The following is a 23956-nucleotide window of genomic DNA, read 5'->3' as shown; positions in this document are numbered from 1 at the left end:
CTGCAGGACAGATATAAAACTAACTCAGCAACTTTAAGATTACAACAGCTTAAAACAACTTCGCTTATTTGATTATTACTGAACTGAAATCTCATGACAAAACACCCACAGCTAGTTTAGGTAATATGTGATAATTACCTCTTGTGAGTTACAACGTGACAATGAAAGAAATGTTACTATGTTAACTCCTGTCTTATGGATAGAAGTGTTGCCCTTGTAGTATCATCATCATCATCATAGACTCTGAGATGTGGATATACCACTGTCCGTGAGGTTATGCAAGCCTAGAGAATATTCGGGAATTTATCCGTTCAGTCAAGGTCACCTGTGCTTACTGGCGTGTCCAGCTGGTTGGCCTATGAACGGCTGCGATGATCTCTCCCTTTACCGTCCTGATGAACTCCGTCCCCCTTAGTTTATAGATGGCTGACCTTTGAAAGCACTGTTTGATGACCTGATAGCAGAAGAATTTATAGTGGTAGTCGTGCCCTCTCACCCCATATTTGAGATGATAACACGTTTACTCAATCTGCCACTTAAAGAAGCACATGGTGATTTTCTCCCAAGACGCCAGCCAGTAAGTCTGGTTTGCTGGTTTATGATTCCACGGGAAGATCACTGACCCGCAATCGGAATTACTGCTGTTTTTTTTTATTGATGCTAAGAAACAGGTCCTGACGTTGTGCTCTGTGTGACCAACAGTTGTCTCTGCTCGCCTGACACCCACGGCCCCCAGTGTGCATCCAGATACGATGACTGTGAGGGGGGTTCCCAGGTGCGCTGTGTCCACGGCATCTGCGAGGATCTGGTCCGAGTGCAGGCTGGAGAGGTGGGTGTCTTCCGGAGTGGGACCCCTGGGGAGAGGCCTGGGTATTAGTTCCTCGCTCTGCGTAGCTGTGTACAAGCTGGACCCTGTGGGGCTGCAGAGGGGAGCCACGTCCTGCCCTTAAGCCGGCCTCAGATGAGGAAGGTTGTGACCGTTGTCTATAAATAAACAGAAAACGGGACCCAGAGGTTGATTTCATTATATAAATCCGAGCTTTTTTTTTTTATGATTCGTCCATGAATCTCCCTGTGAGGCGTGACCTTCTCTTGGCCTTGTGAGTTTTAACGTTGACAAGACATGGCAACACAAAAGGCCTGCCCTTGTTTGCAACCATTTTAAGGAGTCTGGATTTTTCTGGCCCCTGAGCCCGCTGCAGACTCCACTTCCCTGAGCGTCCGCTGTGCTCTGGGTCCTGGCGACCTTGATTCCTGGCCTTCAAGGTCACCCAGCCCTGGCCCACTTGGCCTTGCTGGAGACCTTTGGGTCTTTATTTTTAGTTCTATTTTTCTGCCCATGTGATGGAAAATGGTTCCCTTCCAGCCGTGGTGGGAGGGGTGGTGGTGGGTGGAACCTTCAAAAAGGAAACAAACAGAATTGACTTTCCAAGGTCTGTGCCTACATGGGTGTTTTTCCCTCTAAAACCAGAGCAGGCTGAGTTGATTGACTTTAATTATATTGACTTACAGCTCTTGATTGTTGTTACTCTTTCCCAGGCATCTCTGGGGGCAAATGACAGGTTTCCCTTATTCTAAAATAAAGCCGTTTCTCTTTTTTTCATGGTCTGGTCTAAATGCTTAATCATATGGGAAGAAAAAGAGAAGCCACTCGATTGGCCTCATGGAAATGAACGTTAGAGGAAAAATCGGCTGTGGGTTCGGAGAGATTTTCAAAGGCTTTTCATGCTCATTTTCCTTGATTGCTTTTTCTCACACCCTTGTCGTCCTGCCAGCCCAAGTACAGCTGCCTCTGCGATGCCGGGTGGACGGCCCCGTCGAACAGCATGGCCTGCACGCTGGACAGAGACGAGTGCAGCCTCTGGCCTCCGCCCTGCTCAGCGCTTGTGCAGTGTTTCAACACGCCGGGCTCCTTCTATTGTGGCGCCTGTCCCGCAGGTATATGGACGTGTCCCCACCCGGCCAGAGATGCCTGGCAGCCAGGCGAAACGCCAGAACCAAGTTCCTTCCACTGCCGAGGGATAAGAATGCCGTTTTCAGGACGGCTTCCGATCCAGTTTCATGTCCTGATGCACTAAATCCCGCTCCAGGCCATCTTACTGCTGCAGCAATTCAACAGAAGAAATGGGGGGTTTGTCCCAAAGTGTGCCGGAGTCAGATCTCGGGGCCAGGGTTAGCCGTAGAGTTCGGGAGGTCAAACGTTTGGTTGCTATGGCTGTGAACTGATTAGACTTGAGATCAAAAGACACGTGCTCTGGTCCCACGTTTCATATGAACCAGGTGATTGTAGACTTGGGCAAACTGAGCTCTGACTGTGTTCACTGGAGTCCAGTAGTCCTCACCTGGGTGTGTCGTTAGAAGACCCTGGGGCCTGGCTGTAAATAGGGTCGTCCAGCTCCATCACAGACCCAGAGAGACCGAACCTCCAGGGGAGGTCCCTGAGAATGTGGACTCAGGGCTCAGAGACTGCCTGGGTTTGAGTCAAAGCTTCCTTTCTTACTGTGAGATCACCATCCTCCCTTCAAGGCATGCTTGCAGAGCACCTACTGTGAGCTGAGCACAGCTCTGGGTGCACTGGTAAGCGATCGACCAGACCCCAGAGAGTTTACAAGGCCCGTCTGCGCTCCCTGGGTGTTCTTAGAAAGCGGAACCCAAGGAGAATATGATAACTGCAGCTATTCCTTGTGAGAATGTCATTAAGGCACTGTGCTAGGCAATTTCTAATTCATGCAGCTACAACAGAAACAAGAAACGGTAGGAATTAGTGTTATTCCCATTTCGAAGTGTAAGAACTTGAACCTCAGAGAAGGTAAATAACTTGCCCAAGATCTAGGAGCTTAGCCTCAGTCAGGATCCAAACCCAGGTCTGCTTGGCCCTGGGTGAGAGCTGAGCTGCTGGGTTCTCCCTTATCCTCTCTTGCCAGGGAACCTCACGTGCCTGTTCGTTCACTTAGCAATGTCTGGTTTAGTGACTTTCTTCATCTTACGTGTTTAGATCTTGTACAACTAGAAAGACACCGAAGAAAACACGTCAAGACCTTTTCCTTCTTAGTTCTCAGGGGCAAGCAAAATGTGCAAATAATCATGTTCTTGAAGGTAATTTGCCAATGACAGTCTTTAAAAACTAGAAATCAGAAAAGTAAATCATTTAAAGTATAACCTGGGCAAAGGTGTTCTTACATTTTTCTTTTCATTGTTGGAGAGGAAAAAGAGAAACACAAACTTTTTGTTTTCCTGTCAGTCACCTTAGTTCTCCCTGAATATCAAAGCAATGTATGCTCTTAAAAAATATAAAGAAACTACAAAATTACGAAAAAAACAACAGAAAAAAAATATAGTCATCACTCAGAACCACCACTAATGTTTGAACGTATTTCCTTCCAGCTTTTTTCTATGCGTTCAATTATTCACCCACAAATATGATAATTTTCTTAGGTAGATTTTTAGAAGGGGTCCCCACTTAGATCAAAGAAAATAAATATTTTAAAGGATTTTAAATGTTTTAAAAATTCTTATAATTTTAAATCATTTCAATTGAGTAATAAAACTCAACAGTTGAATAAAACAGCTGTGTCTCAAGTAACATGATAATCCCTTCCTTCTTCAAGCCCCTTCTCCTGATGAGACCACTCTTAGCAACTGGTTCTCTCCTCTTCTGCCTTTTCCTTCACTCATACAAACACACAGACCTATATGCAGGTTTAAAAACAATTCTTTCCCCAAACTGGGATCACAGCTCTGCATATATTTCTAAAATTTGGTATTTTCAATTAAAATACATAAGGGAAAATTCTTTCAATGTGTGTGCACATGTTATTAAAATAGCTTTTAGCATCCAGTGGTATAGATGAGTCATAATATTTTCAGCTATGCTCCTATAGACCATTGAGAGTTTTTTTTCCCATTAAACAATGCTGCAGTAGATACCAGCTTACCTACATCTTTATGTACTGACAGTTTTATCATTGCAGAATAAGTTTTAAGAAGTGGAATTGTTAGTCAAAAGGTATGTATTTTAAAATTTTAAATGAATACTCCTAGATCTCTTTCCCAATAGGATTTATTAATTTAACTTCTGACTAACAGCATATAAGACTACCCCATGTGCCCACCTCTTTGCCGGAATTTGATCGTAAGTATTTAAAACAAGTTTTGCCAATCTGATAGGTAGAGTATATCTCATTTTAATCAGTGGTTCCTTACACAGTTAAGCAGGTTTTCATGTGTGTTTAACTATTGAAGAGCTAACTTTTCAAACCTGTTTTTCTAGGCTGGCAAGGAAATGGATACATTTGTGAAGATATCAATGAATGTGAGATAAGCAATGGCGGTTGTTCTGTGGCTCCACCTGTGGAGTGTATAAACACACCTGGCTCTTACCACTGTCATCCCTGCCCACCAGGTGCTACACCAAATTTCCTGATACCCTTACAGGCAAAACATGCATTTGAACACAGGCTCTTGTGTTCCGTTGTAAATATGACTTATGTCTAAGGAGACAAACTGAATAGGGCAAAAAGTTTTACTTAACTTATGGAGCCAGGGCACATTAGTTCAGCTATGTTATAAGAAAGAAATAAAACATATTTTGAATATCAATGGAAAACAATAAGCCTTTACAAACTGTGAAATAGCCTCTTGAGATAATGCAGAACTTGACAGATTTTCTCTATGGATCACAGACGTATTGTTACCACAAATAATTTATTAATATAATGAACTCATGAGATGTTTTCCATATAAAGTTTACTTAATAACAGACATAATAGTAGGCATATCATACATGTGAGTTTCCCTTCTCTTCCGGAAAGAAGTCATGATTCCTATTCTCTAATCTAAACTGAGTTACTATCCAAGAAGTTCAGGGAGTTCTAAGGGGTAAACTGAAACCCTGTATGTTTTATTAACATGAAATAACAGTACTTTGGACTTTTAGAATAATTCAGCTCCAAGATCTTCAAAGTCACTGTAATTAAAAAATGTCAACTTCCTTAGTGTCCGCACTTTCTAAGTCTCCCAGTAGTTTCATTTGTCTTTTTAGTTTTATTTGTGTCATTAGAAACAACCCTGAATGTTGTTTCTGAAATCAGGTTCCTAATTCTTGTTGTCCATTTTATTTTTTTAATATTTATTTATTATTTTATTTATTTATTTGGTTGCACTGGGTCTTAGTTGTGGCTCGTGGGCTCCTTAGTTGTGGCTTCAGGCCTCCTTAGTTGCGGCATGTGGGCTCCTTAGTTGTGGCAGGTGGGCTCCTTAGTTGCGGCTCGCCAGCTCCTTAGTCATGGCATGCGAACTCTTAGTTGCGACATGTATGTGGCATCTAGTTCCCTGACCAAGGATTGAACCCAGGCCCCTTGTATTGGTAGTGTGAAGTCTTATCCATTGCGCCACCAGGGAAGTCCCTGTCCATTTTCTTAACTATGGAATTTTATTTATGACATATTACATTTACATTTTCTGTTTTGATGGTGGAAGATCTGTGGTTGGTCTGGTTCTTGTGATATTTGATTCTCAGTTTGGGATTCTTCTTGCATATTCCTGACGTTGCTTTTCATGCCCCTGCTCTTGCTGTGATCAGGGTACCAGGGCGATGGAAGAGTCTGCGCCCTCATAGACCTCTGCTCGGTCAATAACGGAGGCTGCCACCCACTCGCATCGTGCTCCTTGGTTCTGGGTAATGACTCATCTCTCCCTCTGGTTTGGGGTATTTTAATATGACCTTCTAAAGCAAATCAACATTTTAAAATCAAAATCCTCTATTTTCAAAATTCTTACTTTGGTCTTCAAACCAAAAATTAATCCATGTTCTAAAACTATACATTTGGATTTTTAAAAATGCCATAGGCTATGCTCTTTTATCTGCTCTAATTTTTGCAATTATTTCCCAAGATAATTAAGCCAGCTGATAGATGCATGACTGTATTCCAGCAGGAAGGAGAAAAGGAGGAAGGAGGACCTGTCCGCTCTCTTTAAGGACTCCCCTTTCTGGGCCTTTGGCTCCACTGAGCCTGGCTGCAAGGGAAGCTGGGAAATGTAATCTTTATTTCAGGTGCCCATGCCCCCAGTTAAAATAAGGAGTTCACTACTAAGGAGGGGCAAATGGATGTAGGGTGAAAACCAACAGGGTCGGCTGTGCTGCATAAAAGAAGCTTCACCTCCTACAATTTAAAAAATACATACATATTACTAAATTTTCTCCCAGAAAATGTATCAGTTTATATGCTCATTAACAGTGTGTGAAAATATACATTTACCCCACCCTTGACAATAAGGGGTACTATTGCTAGTTTTCGTTTTGGTCAATTTTATAGGCAAAAATTGCCTTCTCATTATTTTAATTTTGATTAAATCAAAAAACTTTCTGATTACTAATAATTCATAATGAATACTTTTTAGATATTTACTGGCCCTTTAAAACTTTTCTTTCATGTCCTTTGTTCATCTGCTTTCTTATTGATTTGTAACATTTCATTAGGTGCTATGAGGATATTATCTCATTATCTTATGTTTTACATGTACTTTTCCTGGGTGTTGTTTTTATTTTAATTTTTTGGTTGTATTTTCTATTTAGAAGTTTAAAACTTTTATGTAGTCAAAAAGGTAAATGTTTTCTTTTGGGGTCTTCCCTAAAGACCCCAAGAATTTGGGGAGAATTTGGTCTTCCCTACCAAACTCTTTAAAAATAGTCAAGTACATGTACTCTCATTTATTATTATTTTTTTAGTATCTTTTTTTTAAGATTTATTATTTATTTATTTATATTTGCCTGCGACACGTGGGATCTTAGTTCCCTGACCAGGGATCAAACCCGCGTCCCCTGCATTGTAAGGCAGATTCTTTACCACTGGACCACCAGGGAAGTCCCTCTCATTTATTTTTAATATTAAAATCTTTGATCTTTTTAAGATTTGTTTTTATCTATAGTGTCAAGTAGAGGTCTAATTTGATATTTTTGTCCAAATAGGTGACCCCAACTCCATTTATTGAATAACGTATCATATCTCTCGTTATTTCAAAATACCACTTTTACTTTTGCTAACTTGTCATATCACATATATGCAAGAATATATGTGTGTATATATGCATGTATATATGTGTATAACTCTTTAAGCGTTATTAAATGACTAACAGCCCACTGAAGTGGTTAGGAGCATGAATTCTAGAAGAAGACTGGATTTTACTTTTCCCGTGGCTCCACCATGTTCTAGCTGTGTGTCCCTGATGAAAGGCACTTAATCCCTCTGTGCTTTGTCTTCATCTGTAAATGGAAATTATAATAGTACCTGTTTGTAGGGCTCTTGAGAGGATCAAGTTAGTCAGTATGTGTACAGTGCTTGCAACAGATACTGTCCTCAGAGGAATGCTCTTTCCTGCTGTCAAGCCCTCCGTGATAAGAAACTCCCCTTTTCCTTGGCATGCCTCCCATTGGTACACAACTCAGGACCATGACATACAGGCTGACAGCACCAGTGTCAACCTGCAAATAAATATTGAAAATGTGTCATGTCTTTCTTATTCTTAAGATAAAAACTAGAAAAAAAAAAGATTCTCATATTTTCTCTTCACACCTCGCCTTGTCTGCCCCTGGGGACGTGTAGACTTTGACGACTCCTTGTTTAGAGGATAGAGCCTGAGCTTTGTTACTGGGTCAGAATGGAGGGGACCCGTATTTACGCGTCCATTTGTATTTCTAAACAGGTTCCTTACCTGTCTGCACCTGTCTCCCGGGATATACTGGAAGCGGTTATGGGCCAAATGGATGTGTGCAGCTCAGTAACATTTGCCTGAGTCACCCCTGTTTAAATGGACAGTGCCAAGTGAGTCCTTTGCTCTTCCTGGGGAAACTGCGTACTGGAGAGTAATTTTAGTTTCACTTCTGAGAAATATGTTTTCTATGATTCATAGATTTTAAGGTAATGATTCAAACTTAAGATAGAGAACTGTCGATAACTTTCAGGTAAAAGGTAGGTAATAACTTTAGTTCCCAGGAAAAACCAATGAGTTCATTTTTTCTCTCAGTGATTTACAAAGTGGTAAAACAAAGCCTGCAGTTTGACCCCAATACATCTGATTTCTTATACTTTGCAATTACCCTTTAAATGAATCAGTACAAGTTAGGCTACTGGAAGATGCTTATGGTTCGACACCTTCTACACAGAATACACAGCCCTGCTGTTCTTTATCATTTGGCTTGGTTCAAGTTTATTGTCTATCCCTTTGTCCTATGACATTATGTTTCTTCTGCCCTTAGGAAACAGTCTCTGGTTATCTTTGTAATTGCGAATCGGGTTGGGCAGGTATCAACTGCACAGAAAACATCAATGAGTGTCTGAGCAACCCCTGTCTGAATGGGGGAACCTGTGTTGATGGCGTTAATGCTTTCGGTTGTGAATGCACACGTTTCTGGACTGGATTTCTCTGTCAGATTCCCCAACAAGGTACGCTCAGCAGTTCTTGTACGACAGATGCTCACAGGTTAGAAGCATCACCCTTGAGTGTGTCCTGCTGCAGATTTTGAACCTGCTTTCTTGTTCCGTTGCTCAGAGGCTTAGAACTAAGTCTTCCCTTGCAGAAATGGTATGAAATTCACAAGGTAAATATATATTTCAATTTAAGCCATACAAACCTTCACATCAAAGGAAAAATTAAATCCATATTTGCCACTTTCATTATGTCCATTTTGAAAACAAAATATGCTAAAGGTATTGTAGTTCTCTAAGAGAGAGTTTTCTCTATAGCAGCCGTTTCATTTCCCGGGAATATTACACGTAATCACGTCACGCTCCTGCTCTCAAATACACAGTGGCTCCCTCTTGTCTGTTAAATAAAGTTTGGGACTGTTTTTCAGTCATCCTCTATAACCAGGCCTCACCCTATCCATCTAACCTTATTTTTCACTGGTTCCCTAAAAATACGCCTTTCGAGCCAGACAGATTTCCTTCTCTCTTGACCCCATATGCCACCGCATTTCAGCTGTGTTCCTTTATCTGGGAAATTTCTCTCCCCAAACCTCTCCAGATTCTTCTTTGTTTCCCATCCAAATGTATCTGTCCCTCAGGAGTACTTCTTATGCAGCCTCCTCCGTAAAACCTCCACCCCTCCCTCATTCCTCCTGATTCTGAATCGGGACATTTATTGAGACTGCTGTGTGTTTACAACTCTAGTAGAGCCTGTGGAGAAATAAGCAAGCAGAAAATAAAATAGTCTCCACCTGTTATCAGCTTACCTTCCAGTTGAGGAGACAAGACGATACACAACGGCCGAGGAGAGACGGGAGCTAAAGATAAGAATTAAAGTGTGTCAGGTGTCACAGAGACAGAGGGAATGGGTGCCGGAGAAAACCCCAAGAGGCAGGGAAATTCAGGCGGAGATGAGGAGGCATCAGCTGGGCTTTGAACACGAGGTGGGATTTGGGTGGATGTTGAAGGGAGACGGGGGAGAAGAAAGAATGGCAGGGCTTTTGTCTCCAACGAGAATTACTCAGAGTTCTCTGAAAGCTTCGGCAGCAGGGCGAGCCTTTCCAGAGCGTCTGAAAAGCACAGTTCATCTTCTTTTCCTTTGCAGTTTGTGGAGGGTCCCTCTCAGGGATGAATGGAAGCTTCAGCTACATGAGCCCTAATGTTGGTCATGTCCATGACGTTAACTGCTTCTGGGTTATCCGAACTGAAGAGGGAAAGGTAAATACAGGGTCTCCCATCCAAATGTACACTGCATTTATATGTATGAACATGTAATATGTGTATATATTACATAAAATACACATAATGATAATTCAACTGTATGATAGTTGAATTATCTGTACTATATATATACTAATTATCTACAACTATCATCATACCTTATATTGAGGACTTTCTAAGTATCAGGCATTGGGCTGAGTATTTTGCAAACCTTTCTCAAAACTTTATACTAATTCTTTGAATTAAAGTACTAATATCCTCATTTTATAGATGAAATAATGGAAACTATGAGAAGATAAGTAATTTTTTAAAAACATTCCTTAGCTGGTAATTGGACTAGTTGGATTTCAAAGCCAAGTTTGTCTTTCAAAGTCCATGCTTTGTCCACTACGGATGCTACATGGGTTGGCCGACAGCAAGCCAGTAATTTGTACAGTCATGTTGCTACCGAGACGGTAGCAATCGCTCAGTGTTATGTTGATTATTATTAAGGTGGTTTCCTTATCCAGGTTTTCTCTGTGGCGTTGCTTGTGCCGATGTGCTATGCTAATTGCTTCCCATACACTTAATCATTGCAGTGTAACTCTCATAACCCTGAAAGATAAGAATTCTTATCCTCATTTTACCCTTGAGCAGCTGAGAAATCTGTCCAGGGGCGCCCGGTCTGTAAGTGGCCTGCAGGGACTTGAACCCAGGCCATTCGACTCCAGTGGCGGAACTGCCGTGCAAACACTCTTCAGATTAAGATCCAAGCCCAAGGATTTTAGTGCTTTTATCCCCAATAGTAATTACTCAGACTTTTCCAAGTATTTATTTCTCAACCAACACCTGGACTCGTTAAAATAAAGTTGTATGTCTGAATAGCTAAGGCTTTCCCTTGAAATCCTATTAATTTTTCCCAGCAAGCTAATGTTACAGAGGTCATTGTACAAGGTCAGAAATATTTTTTCCCTTGAGGAGCAAGGATTCTTTGGGGCCTGGTGACCCCACAATAGAATAAACTCCAAAATCAGTCTCCCAGTGGGTATGTTATGTGAATTTCCTTCCTTCCATTTAGTTTTCATGAATTCTGTTTCCTGACATTGAAAACATCTTTCTTTCAAGAAAAAAATCACTTTGTGGAAAAATTTTAATGCATTTATTGTGAATCTGTAAAACACTTCATGCTGTTTTTCTTGATTATTGTGATTTTTATATCTTCTTATCCCCATCAAAGTTTACATAATACAGTTTACATAATATTGAAATAAGGGTAGTTCAATTCATAAACATTTATTTGATTTTTCATTGAAATTGCTTCAAGGACAAAAATGATGTAATGTTGAGTAACAAATCTTAAAAATACCCTAGCACAGAATTTCAAAAATATCCTGATACCCTTTTCCATGAACTGAACGCTGTTGTGGTTTTAGATCATAAATTAGATTCAACGGCCTCCTTTTGGTAGTTTGGCTGTTTTAAATGAGGTTGTCAGCACAGAATCTTTCATGGTTCATTAATTATATTACTGTATTTAAGTCTGCACATTCTAATATTTTAACTTGAAGATACATTTGTATGTTTATTCTCACCTACTTGCATACTCAAAACTTTTCATGGTACCTTCCCCATGATGTCTGCTGTTGGTATTACTCATCTCTCAATGACATCCAACCGCCAAAGACTAGCACACTTTACACTTGCCTACACCGTGTCTACTGTCTACACCCGAGGTCGTCCATCCAGGCTGGGCATCAGTTGAGAGGTTCAGAGACCCCTGAGGAATCAGCATCTCTGGGGGTCACTGATGAACTGTGGGTATGCTACATGCTACAGGTTATTAGTCAGTTAAATTTAATTCAAGGTAGATGTTTAAATGTTATATTTTACTGATTTGGAAGCACTGTTAGCTATACATTTGGAGTGCCTTTGTTTAATGAAGTTGACAGTTTACTGAAATCTATTTCATTAACCCATTGAATAACAACTCAACAGGTATAAAGTTTCAGTTACAGTAAGTGAATAAGTTTTAGACATCTGCTGTACAACATAGTGCCTCGAGATAACAATACAGCATTGTGCACTTCAAGATGTAAGAGGATAGATCTCATGTTGTGTTCTTACCACCGAGAGAGAGAGAGAGAGAGAGAGAGAGAGAGAGAGAGAGAAGGAAACTGGAAGGTGTTGGTTATGTCTATCACATTGACTGTGGTGATGGTGTCACAGGTGTTTACATATGTCTAGACTTCTCAAACTGTACACATTAAATATGTGCAGTTCTTTCTATATCAGTTATACCTCAATAAAGCTGTTAAAATCTATTATCTATTTCATTAATATTAATATTTTGACATTAGCTCAAGTTAGGTCTAAGCAATTTTTAACACAAGTCATTTTAATACATAGAATTGTCATATGTATTTGTGAATACTTAGGAAATTATAGATCCAGCTCTTGAAAGGGACTCTATATAAATGCTTCCAACTAGTAGGAGAAACACCTTAGAACTAACATAGAAATGAAAAATAGTCTCTTGCGACCTTTATATTTTTAGGTGCTGCGGATCACTTTCACTCTTTTCCGATTAGAATCAGGGAACAATTGTCCACACGAGTTTCTTCAGATTCATGATGGGGATTCCTCTGCGGCATTTCAGCTTGGAAGGTTCTGTGGCTCCATCCCCCATCACGAACTCCTCAGTAGTGACAACGCCCTCTATTTTCATTTCTATTCTGAACATTTAAGAAATGAGAGAGGCTTTACAGTAAGATGGGAAACACAGCCACCAGGTAAGTGTAAACATGGAGAGAAATAAAGCAAATTCTTGAGGTTATTAAATTTTCTTGATCAGTATCAGATTTTTGGATACGTTAACTGTTTTTTTTTTTTTCCGGTACGCGGGCCTTTCACTGTTGTGGCCTCTCCCGTTGCGGAGCACAGGCTCTGGACGCGCAGGCTCAGCGGCCATGGCTCACAGGCCCAGCCGCTCCGCGGCATTTTGGAACGTCCCAGACCAGGGCACGAACCCGCGTCCCCTGCATCGGCAGGCGGACTCTCAAGCACTGCGCCACCAGGGAAGCCCACGTTAGCTGTTTTGAGATCTAATGATATATGATTTTTATAATTATTTTAAAATCAAGTAAATCTAAACTGAACTGGACTTTCATTTTGTGTTCAGAGATAATACAATTCCGTTGAATTGAAAGAGTTTAAAAAACATGCGTCTTTAAGCATCCCCTGTGAAACTACTGAACAGCATCTTTATAGCCCCTGCTAGTACATAGTGTGGGGCGTTGGGGACATTGTCTCCTCCTTCACTTAGTATTTTTTATCTTAATGTCACATGATGATTTGTTCCTTCTGCTGTTATTTGGGTTTGGGTAATCTTTTTTAAACTTTTTTACTATGAATTTTTTAAGCATATAAAAAAATAGAGAGAACCACACACTGAACCTCCGGTTTGCCCATCAGTAAATCCGTGGATCTATTTCTGGAATTTCTCAACTTTTCTGTTGGCTTATTTATCTATCCTGTGCCACATTGGCTTCGTACCGACACTTGAAATCTGGTAGTGTAAAACCTCTAACTTTGTTCTTTTAAAATAAGCTAGATCCTTTACATTTCCATATAAATTTTAGAATCAACCTGTTAACTTCCCCCAACAGTCTACTGGGATTTTGTTGGCATTGTATTGAATCTATAATCAATTTGGGAAGAAATGACCTCTTACAAATGTTGACCCTGACAATCCATAAACATAGACTGTCTGTATTTACTTAGTTCTCTTCTAAGTTAGCAATGGTTTATAGATCTCAGTGCTTAAGCATTCCGCTGCTTTTATTAATATTTTCTCTAGCTATTTGATGTTTTATGCTATGTTCAGTGATATTACTTTTCTAAAATTTTATTTTTCATTTTTTGTTAATATATAGAAGTATTCTATGTATAAATATTTTAAAATATTCTGTTTTGAATCCAGCCGCATTGCTAAATTCATTCGTCAATTCTAATCATTTTCTTTGGTAGAGTCTTTTAGAATTCTCTACATACACAGTGATGTTACCTGCGCATATGTTATCTGTTTTCCAACTTCCTTGCCAATCTTTGTTAACTGTTATTCCTCTTCCTTGACTAATTTATCTTCTTGGCTAGGACATCTCATATAATGCTGAATAAAAGTGATGGAGTGGGTATCATTGTCCTGTTCCCAACCTCATGGGGAAATGTTCAATCTTTCACCTTTAAATATAATGTTTTAGCCGGAAGTTTTTGTAAAGAACTTTTATGACATTAAGGAAGTTCACTCTGAATTATTATTGCTGGATAACAAATTACCCACAAATTTAGTGTTGTAGAGCATTCATCATTTTCTTTTGTTTCTGATTTTGTGGACCAGGAATTTGGAAGGGTCCCAGCACGACAATTATCACTTGATCTCTTAAGCAGTTACAATGAGATATTGGCTGGGACTGTAGTCATCTAAAGGCTCAGTGAGGCTGGAAACCCAAGATGACTCACTCATAGGGCTAACAGCTGAGGCTGGCCTCTGGGTGAGAAGTCAGCCAGGCTGCTGACTTGAGTGCCTACGCGGAGCCCCTCTCCTATGGTGGCCTTAGAGTAGTGCAACTTCTTTCACGGCAATTGGCTTCTCTCAGAGCAAGCATTACAACAGAACCAGGCAGGGGCTGCATAGCTTTTATTGACCTATCCTTAGCGGTCATATTGTGTTATTTCTGCCATATTTTTCATTGGTTGAAGCAGTCACGGGAATTACCTGGCGGTCCAGTGGCTAAGAGTCCACGCTTTCACTGCTGGGGGCGTTGTTTCAATTCCTGGTCGGGGACCTAAGATCCCGCAAGCTGTGCAGTGCGGCCAAAAAACGAAAAGAAAAAAATTTGTTGAAGCAGTCACAAGCCAGCCCAGATTCAAGAGGAAGAGACGCAGATCCCATCTCTCAATGGGAAAAGTGCCAAAGAACTTATGAACATTTTTAAACCATCACACCTTTTATTCCTAGCTTGCCGAGAATTTTTATTATGAATGGATGTTGAAACCTTAAATACTTTTTCTAAGTCTTTTGAGATGATCATGTGGTTTTCTTCTCTGCTTCTGTCATTTCTTCCTCCCTCCTCTCCTGGGACTCAAATTACACACAAAGGTTTTGGCTTTGTCTCCTAGTTTCTGTTAGTCTGCAGTCTTCCCCTGTGTGTGCACAGCTTAGCATTCAGCTAAGGACCCAAGGACACTTGTGTAAATTTTTTTTGGTGCTATTTTCATGCAGCTGATTTCTCTATAATACCCTGCTCCAAAATCCCAGCCACTTTAGTAGCCCCAAATTCTGAGTTCTGTTTCTTTCACCCAGCAAGAGTATTGCTATTCTTGTTTGGGCCCCGCTGCCCTGCACTGCAATTTGAGAAACGCACACAGAGAGAGTTTGATCATATTCAGTTTTGTTTTGTTTTGTTTTTGCAAAAATAATTACATCAGGAGGTACTTTTCACTTTGCGGTGAACTCTTTGTTTATATCTCTTCTTTTTAGAAGCTCTTCGTATTTTAGAGATACTAACTCTTTGTATGATATACTACATTTTTCCCAGTTTGCCGTTAACACTTTACTTTGCTTATGGCATTTTAATTTTTTGACCCATATGATAATTTTTTTAAGTACTAAGTTTTAAAACCCTTTTCTTCCTCTGAGCAGCTGAGATGTTTTCTCATTAGGAATAGTGAGACTCATGTAGCTAAATTTGTTTTACTTTTCGCCTTGGTAGCAAAACTTGTTTTAAATAACCTGCATAGCTATGTAAATATCATAACCTGCACATCTAAAATGTCACTTCATTTTATTTTTTTTCTAATGTATATTTACTGCAGTCTATTATATCTAGATTTCTGTTTTCCTATTTTACAGTAGCATACAGTAGCCGCCCCAGATGATATGCAACTTCAGGGGGCTGGCGGGTGGTGGTGCAGTGGGTGTCAGGAAGCCTGGCCCTATCCTCCCCTCACCCCATTCCTGGGAAAGTGGCTCAACCACCCATAGACATTTGAATTTCTTCATTTATAAAATGAATGGTATAACTATATCACAGTGTGAAGAAACCTTCTCAAATGAACATTACGTCACACTTAACTCTTCTAATGTATAAAATTATCTGGTTTGTTGAAAGGCATAGTGGCTGATAGAAGTTCCAGAACTTCTTAAGAGTTAATGTACAATGGGGTAGGGGAGGGATAAATTAGGAGTTTGGGATTAACAGGTACACACCACTGTACATAAAACCGATAAACAAGGATTTACTGTAGAGCACAGGGAACTATACGCAGTATCTTGTAATAACTTACAATGGAAAGGAATCTGAAAGAGAATATATATTCATATATTCTGAATCACTTTGCTGTCTACCTGAAACTAACACAACATTGTAAATCAGCTATACTTCAATATAAAAAAAAAGAGTTAATGTACAGAAATTAATCTCCTTCAAAGCGAAAAAATAAATCTGTCATCCATTATTCATCTTTCAGACAGTTCAACACTGCATGTTGAACCGTGTCACCATGAGATGGCTAATAAGCACGGAGCCCGACGCATGGGTGATTCATTTAGTTACCAGTCGGTACTCCTGGATTTATAACTTTATCAAACTGGAAAGTAGAAAGTCTTGCTTAACTTATGTGCGTGTCCAAAACTGCACATAGTTATTTAAACACAGCTTTTCTTCTTACAGTAAAGGCTGTGACAATTCTATGTGAATTATAACTTGTATGCCAACGTAAAGTTATTTTTTCCTCTTATTTCAGAGTGTGGAGGTATACTGACTGGAACTTATGGTTCTATTAAGTCTCCGGGATATCCTGGAAAGTATCCCCCAGGAAGAGATTGTGTCTGGAAAGTGATAACTAGTCCTGGTCTCCTGATAACATTTACCTTTGGGACCTTGAGCCTGGAGCACCGTGATGATTGCAGCAAAGATTATCTGGAGGTAAACAATTGTATTTAGATAAAATTTATCATGATGTGATTAGAACTCCAGGAACGACGATTGGTGCTGCCCTTGGATGACCACAGTTTATTAGCAGTAGTTAGATGTATTCTTCAAGAGGCAGGATGCCAACTCCCTATTCCCTCAGCAGTGAAAGCGCGGAGCTCTAACCACTGGACTGCCGGGGATATCCGCTAACTCCCTATTCTTAACTGTTCCAGCTTGTTGCTTCTTGTGGGTTCCATTTAAATCTGGGAAGCAGACTGCCCTGCCTTCCCCTGTCATTTCCTGGAAGCCCAGTCTCCTACCATGGGAACAGCAGAATTTACGAAATCAACACCCAGGAATGGCTGTCTTCTCCAGAGCAGACTCAGATCTTCAGTTGTCTGTTGTAAACTGACAAGGTGTTTCACAAGTTGCCTATAGTGTTCCATGAAGAAAAACAACTTAATAGCAATTGTGTTGAAATGGATTGCTAAAGGGTGTGGCTCACCGGATGTATTGATAATCGTCACTGGAAAGAGAGGAGTCACCCTCTGCCCCCCCAGTTTATCATTAGTAAAAGATTAAAATGTGGAAGAGGAAAAAAGACTGTTATATTCAAATGCCATAAGCATGTAGGTCTATCAAAGATGCTGCTCTCCATTTGCAGACTGAAAATATCATTGAGAAGATGGAGTTCGTATGTTGTTCCTGTCTTGTTTATCATCATAAATCTCACTACCCCTTGCAGTAGTGATAAAAGACAATATGCACTCCCAAGTCTATTAGAGAAGAATGAAGTGCTATGGAATTATTCATAAAGGATGGAAGGGTATTGCTGTCAAACAGAAATCTTCACAAGTTAAAGTCATTAGTAATTTAACACGTGTAATGGATTTGAAACCTTTGGGAATGACTGGAAAATCTTCCTCTCTGGAAAATATCAGGAAGATAATCCTTTAAATGTTCACATTAAAGTGAATTTTCTTGAAATTAATTTCAGTATATTCTATCAAATTAAAATTAGAGGCATTTTTTTCATTCCTACATATTAATTCCTGGATATGTATAATGGAAAGAACCAATCATTCCAATAATATTGAAATGCCTCTCACCTCTCAAGAATATTTCAAGGAGCTAGTTAAATTACAGGAATAAAGTCATGCTGCCCTATAACTTGGCTTCCAATAGAACCATTAACTTGAGTGGACAAAATTGGCCATATTAAAATATTATTAGTTCATCGGTACCTTGGTGTTCTATGCAGTACAGAATTTGCAGTTACAATAGAATCATAGAGTCGTTGGCACAATTATTTAAGAGATTAAAACCCAACAATTAAAATGGTTTTCTAAGGTCACATCGTCATTATTGCAGTACTTAATTACTATCAAAGTTTCGCTTTTTAAGTTCATAAAACTGTTTTCTTGTTGTATCTAATTTAACTTTACTTCCTTTTCCACTTCTGATCCTCCTGAGTATTTAGACCAAGCTGTGCATCAGTGACATTGCTGTCATTCCTTTTCTGTTTTCTTTGCATATATCCATTTCTTCATCTAGATCATTAGGAATGTATCATTCCAAAACAAACATCTGGGGCAGGGGAAACCTAGGAAAGGAAATATTGAGAAAAATTCAAAGTGTACACCCAGCCTCAGAGTTAAAATTCAGAGAGAACAGAAGGCATCAGCGATGGGTGGGAGGAGATTACTCTTTCCTGAACCCCAAGCATGTGATAGATACATAGGTGACAGGAGAGCCTCCCAGAGTCGTCACTTGTAAAGATGGGTTTTCTGACATTACTGTACAAAACGACTGGGTTTGTTAAAATCTGACCACTTTGAACTTAATGATCCCTTCTCTTGTTTTAGATTCGAGATGGTCCTTTGCATCAGGACCCGGTTCTTGGGAAATTCTGCACCACTCTGTCTGTCCCACCACTGCAGACTACAGGTCCCTTTGCCAGGATTCATTTCCATTCCGACAACCAGATTAATGACCAAGGGTTTCATATCACCTACTTAACATCACCTTGTAAGTAACTTGGTAACTGGGAGCTTAATATAAATATGAAGGACAGTGCTATGCTTATAGTTGCCTTGTACTTTAATGTGAGGCTGAAGATGACTTACTTACACTGATAATGTGTATTTATAAATATTTCTCTCATTGTTCCAAATTTTTTTCTTCCCATAGTTCTATTATTAATGCTATAATATCCCTTGGTCCCTAAATTCTGGGGTCCACATTATGGTAGATATGTGTCAGGTCCCTAAAATTAAATAATTCAGACATCAGTTCCCTAGGGGTTATTCAGTGTTTTGTTGGGAGAGATAGGAGAGAAATGCAATCTAACTTGAGATGTGTCAGATTTTATAGCTATCATGCCTTTAACTTGCACTGATACCTTAAAATAAGCCAACAAACGAAAAAAAAACAACGAAATGCTCTGTGACTTTTATTTTAGGGCTGCAGCGGATTTTGTTCTCAACGTACATCATTGTGCCCTGATGAGAATTCACAGGAAAAACACATTTTTAAGTCTCAACATCAGGAAAAATAACAATAACATCTTTTCACTAGTCTTCTTTCTCCATTTATTTCGGCTTCAGGGTGAATCTGCAGCCGACCTTCTGTAATTTGTGTAGTCACACCTGTTCTCTCTGCATAGCAAATTTCCCCTGACTGCATCTTGCTATCCTGTATTCATTATTCCTTTAATCTGATTCATTTTTCTAGTCATATATTTTATTTTGTTACATGTATTTTATAAACTGCCTCAGATCTCTTTGGAATGAAGGAGAGCATAAATGCATTTAAAAAGCAATTTGTCGAAAAGGATGTCAGATTGGTAGTTAGATCACACATTTCTACAGCTATCTCCTTAGGCACTACGTAGACGTCCCACAAATACGTGTCAAGCTGAAAACTCTTGTAACGAAAGGCATAAGCCCGTAGAGGGTGAATAGAGTGAGTGTGTGATGGTGTGTGTGTGTATAATTTTTAAAAATTGTATCTCATGCCTGGGAGCTGGAGGAACGGCCAGCCACGTGACCTTTCCCTTCGCTTCTGTGTTCTCTTCAGTGGATCTGCAGTGTGGAGGGAACTACACAGACCCAGAGGGTCTCCTCTCTGCTGACTTGTCCGGACCTTTCACACACAACAGACAGTGCATCTATACCATAAGGCAGCCGCTGGGAGAGCAAGTCCAAGTCAACTTCACCCACGTGGAGCTGGAAGGCCAGAGTGGCTGTTCTCAGAGTTACATTGAGGTAACTTTTGCTACTTAGTGGCCCTCAGATGATGTTTATCAACATTTTTCATATTCTGTAGAGCAGAGGTCTTCACATGATTGCTGGGTCTGCAGCATCCAGATCTCCTGGATGACCTGGATGCGGATAGTGTAGTTCTGGGTCCTCTCCCAGACCTACCGCATCAGAACCTCTAGGGCACAGGCTCAGCAATCTGTGTTTTAACAGGTCCTCTCCTCCTCCAACCCCGCTGATTCTGATGCAGGCTAGAGTCTGAGAACACCTGTCCTAGAGAATATGAAAGAATTTGCCAAAAATGGATCTACAGATGGTGAAACAGGAGATTGGTAATAGAATAACAGAGGACAAAAATGAAAGCTGAGGCTAGAAGCTCATAATAATGCTAAATTACAAGCTATTAAACTGAGTCCCAATAATAGGCCCTAATAACTAAGGTGAATACAAATGAGTAAGACTAATAACATTTACTAATAGGATACAGATTTCAGAGATTGTCCAGGACAGTTATATATGTGAGGGAACTCACCCCAGCGAAGTAAAAGGATTTGCCCGGGGTGAGCTAGCTAGTCAGTGGCAGGGACTTAAGTTAAAGCATTGAATAACCCTTGTTTTAGAGTTTAGGGATTTTTTCCCTTCATCAGTTCTGCTTGCTCTCCCACAGAAAACTTTAATTTAAATGTGTGTAATGGTTGTAATAAGAAGAATATCTGAGACAAAAAGGCAGTTTTTATCTGCCTCCCCTGGTATTTCATTTGTTTAACTATTGGTCAAGCCACAAATTAAAGTGTTGAGCAAGAGAAACAAAATACTTTTTGTTGGGTGCAATCATTTTGTATAAACTCACGGAGGCATTGACAATTTTGTTTGCTCATGTTAAGTTAGACCAGTTCATTTTTCCAAGAAAAACCCATGTAACCTCTTACCCTCTTCCCTCCTTCACATGTAGAGAGAGGAAGCATAGAATTTTAGCATAAGGTCTGAACCTAGCTCAGTAATGGAGCAGTGCATTGACCATGGTACCACAATAACATATTTTTTTAATCCAGAAGTTTTAAACTCAGATGATAAAGTAAATGTGTATATTCATTCAGTTTATGTTTTCTAAAGTCCCTCATAAGGTACATTAAAGTTTTTCATTATGAAGCAATTTTAGATAGTTTTCTATAAATAAAAACTAAATTTCCAACATCTGTTTTTCTACTTTGAGAATAATAAAAATAGCTCACACTTAGAGAGTACTTACTATGCACCAGGATTTTGAGTCTATTTTTGTGTATGGTGTTAGGGAATGTTCTAATTTCATTGTTTTACATGTAGCTGGCCAGTTTTTCCAGCACCACTTATTGAAGACACTGTCTTTTCTCCATTGTCTTGCCTCCTTTGTCATAGATTAGTTGGCCAATATAAGTATGGCTTTATTTCTGGACTCCCTTGTCTGTTTTTGTGCCAGTACCGTACTGTTTTGATTGCTATAGCTTTGTAGTATAATTTGAATCCATGGAGTGTGATACACCTAGTTTTGTTCTTTCAAGATTATTTTGACTATTCATAGTCTTTTGTGTTTCCATACAAATTTTAGAATTATTTGTTCTAATTCTGTAAAAAAATGCCATTGGTATTTTGATAGGGATTGTATTGAATCTGTAGATTGTCTTGGGTAGTATGGTCTTCTTAACAATACTAATTCTTCCAATTCATGAGCACAGATATCTTTCCATTTGTTTTTGTCATCTTCAGTTTCTTTCATCAATATCTTATAGTTTTCAGAGTATGTCTTTTACTTCTTTAGTTAGATTTATTCCTAGGTATTTTATTCTTCTTGATGCAATTGTAAATGGGATTGTTTCCTTAATTTCTCTTTCTGATAGTTCATTGTTAGTGTATAGAAATGCAACTGATTTCTGTATATTAATTTGTATCCTGCAGTTTTACTGAATTCAGTTATTCTAGAGTTTTTTGGTGGTGTCTTTAGTATTTTCTATATGTAGTATCATGTCATCTGCAAACAGTAGCAGTTTTACTGCTTCCTTTCCAATTTGGATTCCTTTTATTTCTTTTTCTTATCTGATTGCTGTGGCTAGGACTTCCAATATTAGGTGGCATAAAAGTGGAGAGAGTGAGCATCCTTGTCTCACTTCTGATCTTAGAGGAAATGACCTCAGCTTTTCACTGTTGAGTATGATGTTGACTGTAGGTTTGTCATATATAACTTTTATTATGTTGAGGAATATTCCCTCTATAGCCACTTTGTTGAAAGTTTTATCATAAATGGGTGTTGAATTTTGTTAAAACCTTTTCTGCATCTATAGAGATGATCATATAGTTTTTATTCTTAAATTTGTTAATGTGGTATATCACATCAATTACTTTGCAAATATTGGACCATCATTGCAACCCTGGGATAAATCCCAATTGATCATGGTGTATGATCCTTTTAATGTATTGTTGAATTTGGTTTGCTAATACTGTCTTCAGGAGATCTATTTTTTTTTTTTTTTTTTTTTTTTTTGTGGTACGTGGGCCTCTCACTGTTGTGGCCTCTCCCGTTGCGGAGCACAGGCTCCGGACGTGCAGGCTCAGTGGCCATGGCTCACGGGCCTAGCCGCTCCATGGCATGTGGGATCTTCCCGGACCGGGGCACGAACCCATGTCCCCTGCATTGGCACGCGGACTCTCAACCACTGCACCACCAGGGAAGCCCCAGGAGATCTATTCTTTTTAGTCTTAATTTCATTTATTTACATCCTGATCTTTATGACTTATTTCTTCCTTCTACTAACTTTGGGATTTGTTTGTTCTTCTTTTTCTAGTTCCCTTAGGTGTAAAGTTAGATTGTTTATTTGAAATTCTTCTTATTTCCTGAGGTAAGCTTGAATCGCTATTAACTACTCTCTTAGAACTGCTTTTGCTTTGTGTCCTACATTTTGGATCATTGTGTTTCCATTTTCATTTGTCTCCAGGTATTTCCTTATTTCCTCTTGATTTGTTTAGTGACCCATTGGTTGCTTAGTAGCATATTTTTTAGCCTCAAAGATGTGGATGTTTGTATTTCTTTTTGCAAGGTTGTTTTTTTTTTCCCTGTAGTTGATTTCTAATCTCATACTCTTGTGGTCAGAAAAGTTACTTGATATGATTTCAATCTTATTCAATTTACTGAGACTTTTTTTGTGGCCTAGCACGTGATCTATCCTAGAGAATGTTCCATGTACACTTGGAAAAATGTGTATCTGCAGCTTTTGGGTGGAATGTTTTATATAATCTATCTGGTCTAATGTGTCATTCAAGGCCAATGTTTTCTTATTGATCTTTTATCTGGATAATCTGTCCTTTGACATAAGTGGGTGTTAAAGTCCCCTACTTTTATTGTTACTGTCCACTTCTCCCTTTATGTTTGCTAATATTTGCTTTATGTATTAGGTGTGCCTATTTTGGGTGCATATATACTTGTAATTGTTATATCTTCTTGTCAGGTTGATTCCTTTATCATGTAATGCCCTTCTTTGTCTCTTGTTACAGGCTTTGTTTTAAAGTCTATTTTGTCTTATCTAAGTATTGCTACCCCAGATTTCTTTTCATTTCCATTTACATGGAACACCCTTTAACATTTCTTATAAAGCTGGTTTAGTGGTGCTGAACACTTTTAGCTTTTGCTTGGTTGTAAAACTCTATCTCTCCTTCAAATCTGAATAATAGTCTTGCCAGATAGAGTATTCTTGGTTGTATGTATTTTCCTTTCATCGCTTTGAAGATATTGTTACTCTCCCTTCTGGCTTGAAAAATTTCTGCTGAAAAGTCAGCTTATAGTCTCATGGGAGTTCCTATGTATATAACTAGTTGCTTTTTTCTTGCTGCTTTCAATATTCTCTCTTTATTTTTTTTTCTGTTTTAATTACAGTATGTCTTGGTTTATACCTCTTTGGTTTCATCTTGTTTGATACTCTCTGTGCTTCCTGGACCTGGATATCTGTTTCCTTTCCTGGTTTAGGGAATATTTCAGATATTATTCCTTTAAATAAGTTCTCTGCCCCTTTCTCTCTCTCTTTTCCTTCTGGGA

The 23956-nt window shown here is 39.2% G+C and overlaps 1 protein-coding gene across 1 annotated transcript in view; it reads left to right on the top strand.

Moving 5' to 3' along the window:
- CUBN (cubilin) overlaps window positions 1-23956 on the top strand; it is a 262964-nt gene that overhangs the window by 11890 nt on the left and 227118 nt on the right. The window contains exons 7-17 of the mRNA XM_082845199.1: window positions 703-829; window positions 1776-1938; window positions 4271-4402; window positions 5582-5677; window positions 7702-7820; window positions 8255-8441; window positions 9568-9680; window positions 12217-12451; window positions 16467-16648; window positions 18502-18664; window positions 19715-19902. Coding sequence (XP_082701325.1) covers window positions 703-829; window positions 1776-1938; window positions 4271-4402; window positions 5582-5677; window positions 7702-7820; window positions 8255-8441; window positions 9568-9680; window positions 12217-12451; window positions 16467-16648; window positions 18502-18664; window positions 19715-19902 — 1705 coding nt within the window. The remainder of the gene's footprint in view (window positions 1-702; window positions 830-1775; window positions 1939-4270; window positions 4403-5581; window positions 5678-7701; window positions 7821-8254; window positions 8442-9567; window positions 9681-12216; window positions 12452-16466; window positions 16649-18501; window positions 18665-19714; window positions 19903-23956) is intronic.

Source organism: Leucopleurus acutus, assembly GCF_964270905.1.
Source record: "Leucopleurus acutus genome assembly, chromosome: 1".
NCBI lineage: Eukaryota > Metazoa > Chordata > Mammalia > Artiodactyla > Delphinidae > Leucopleurus > Leucopleurus acutus.
Note: the sequence above shows the minus strand (reverse complement) of the source record. Positions and strands in the feature narration are given on the sequence as shown.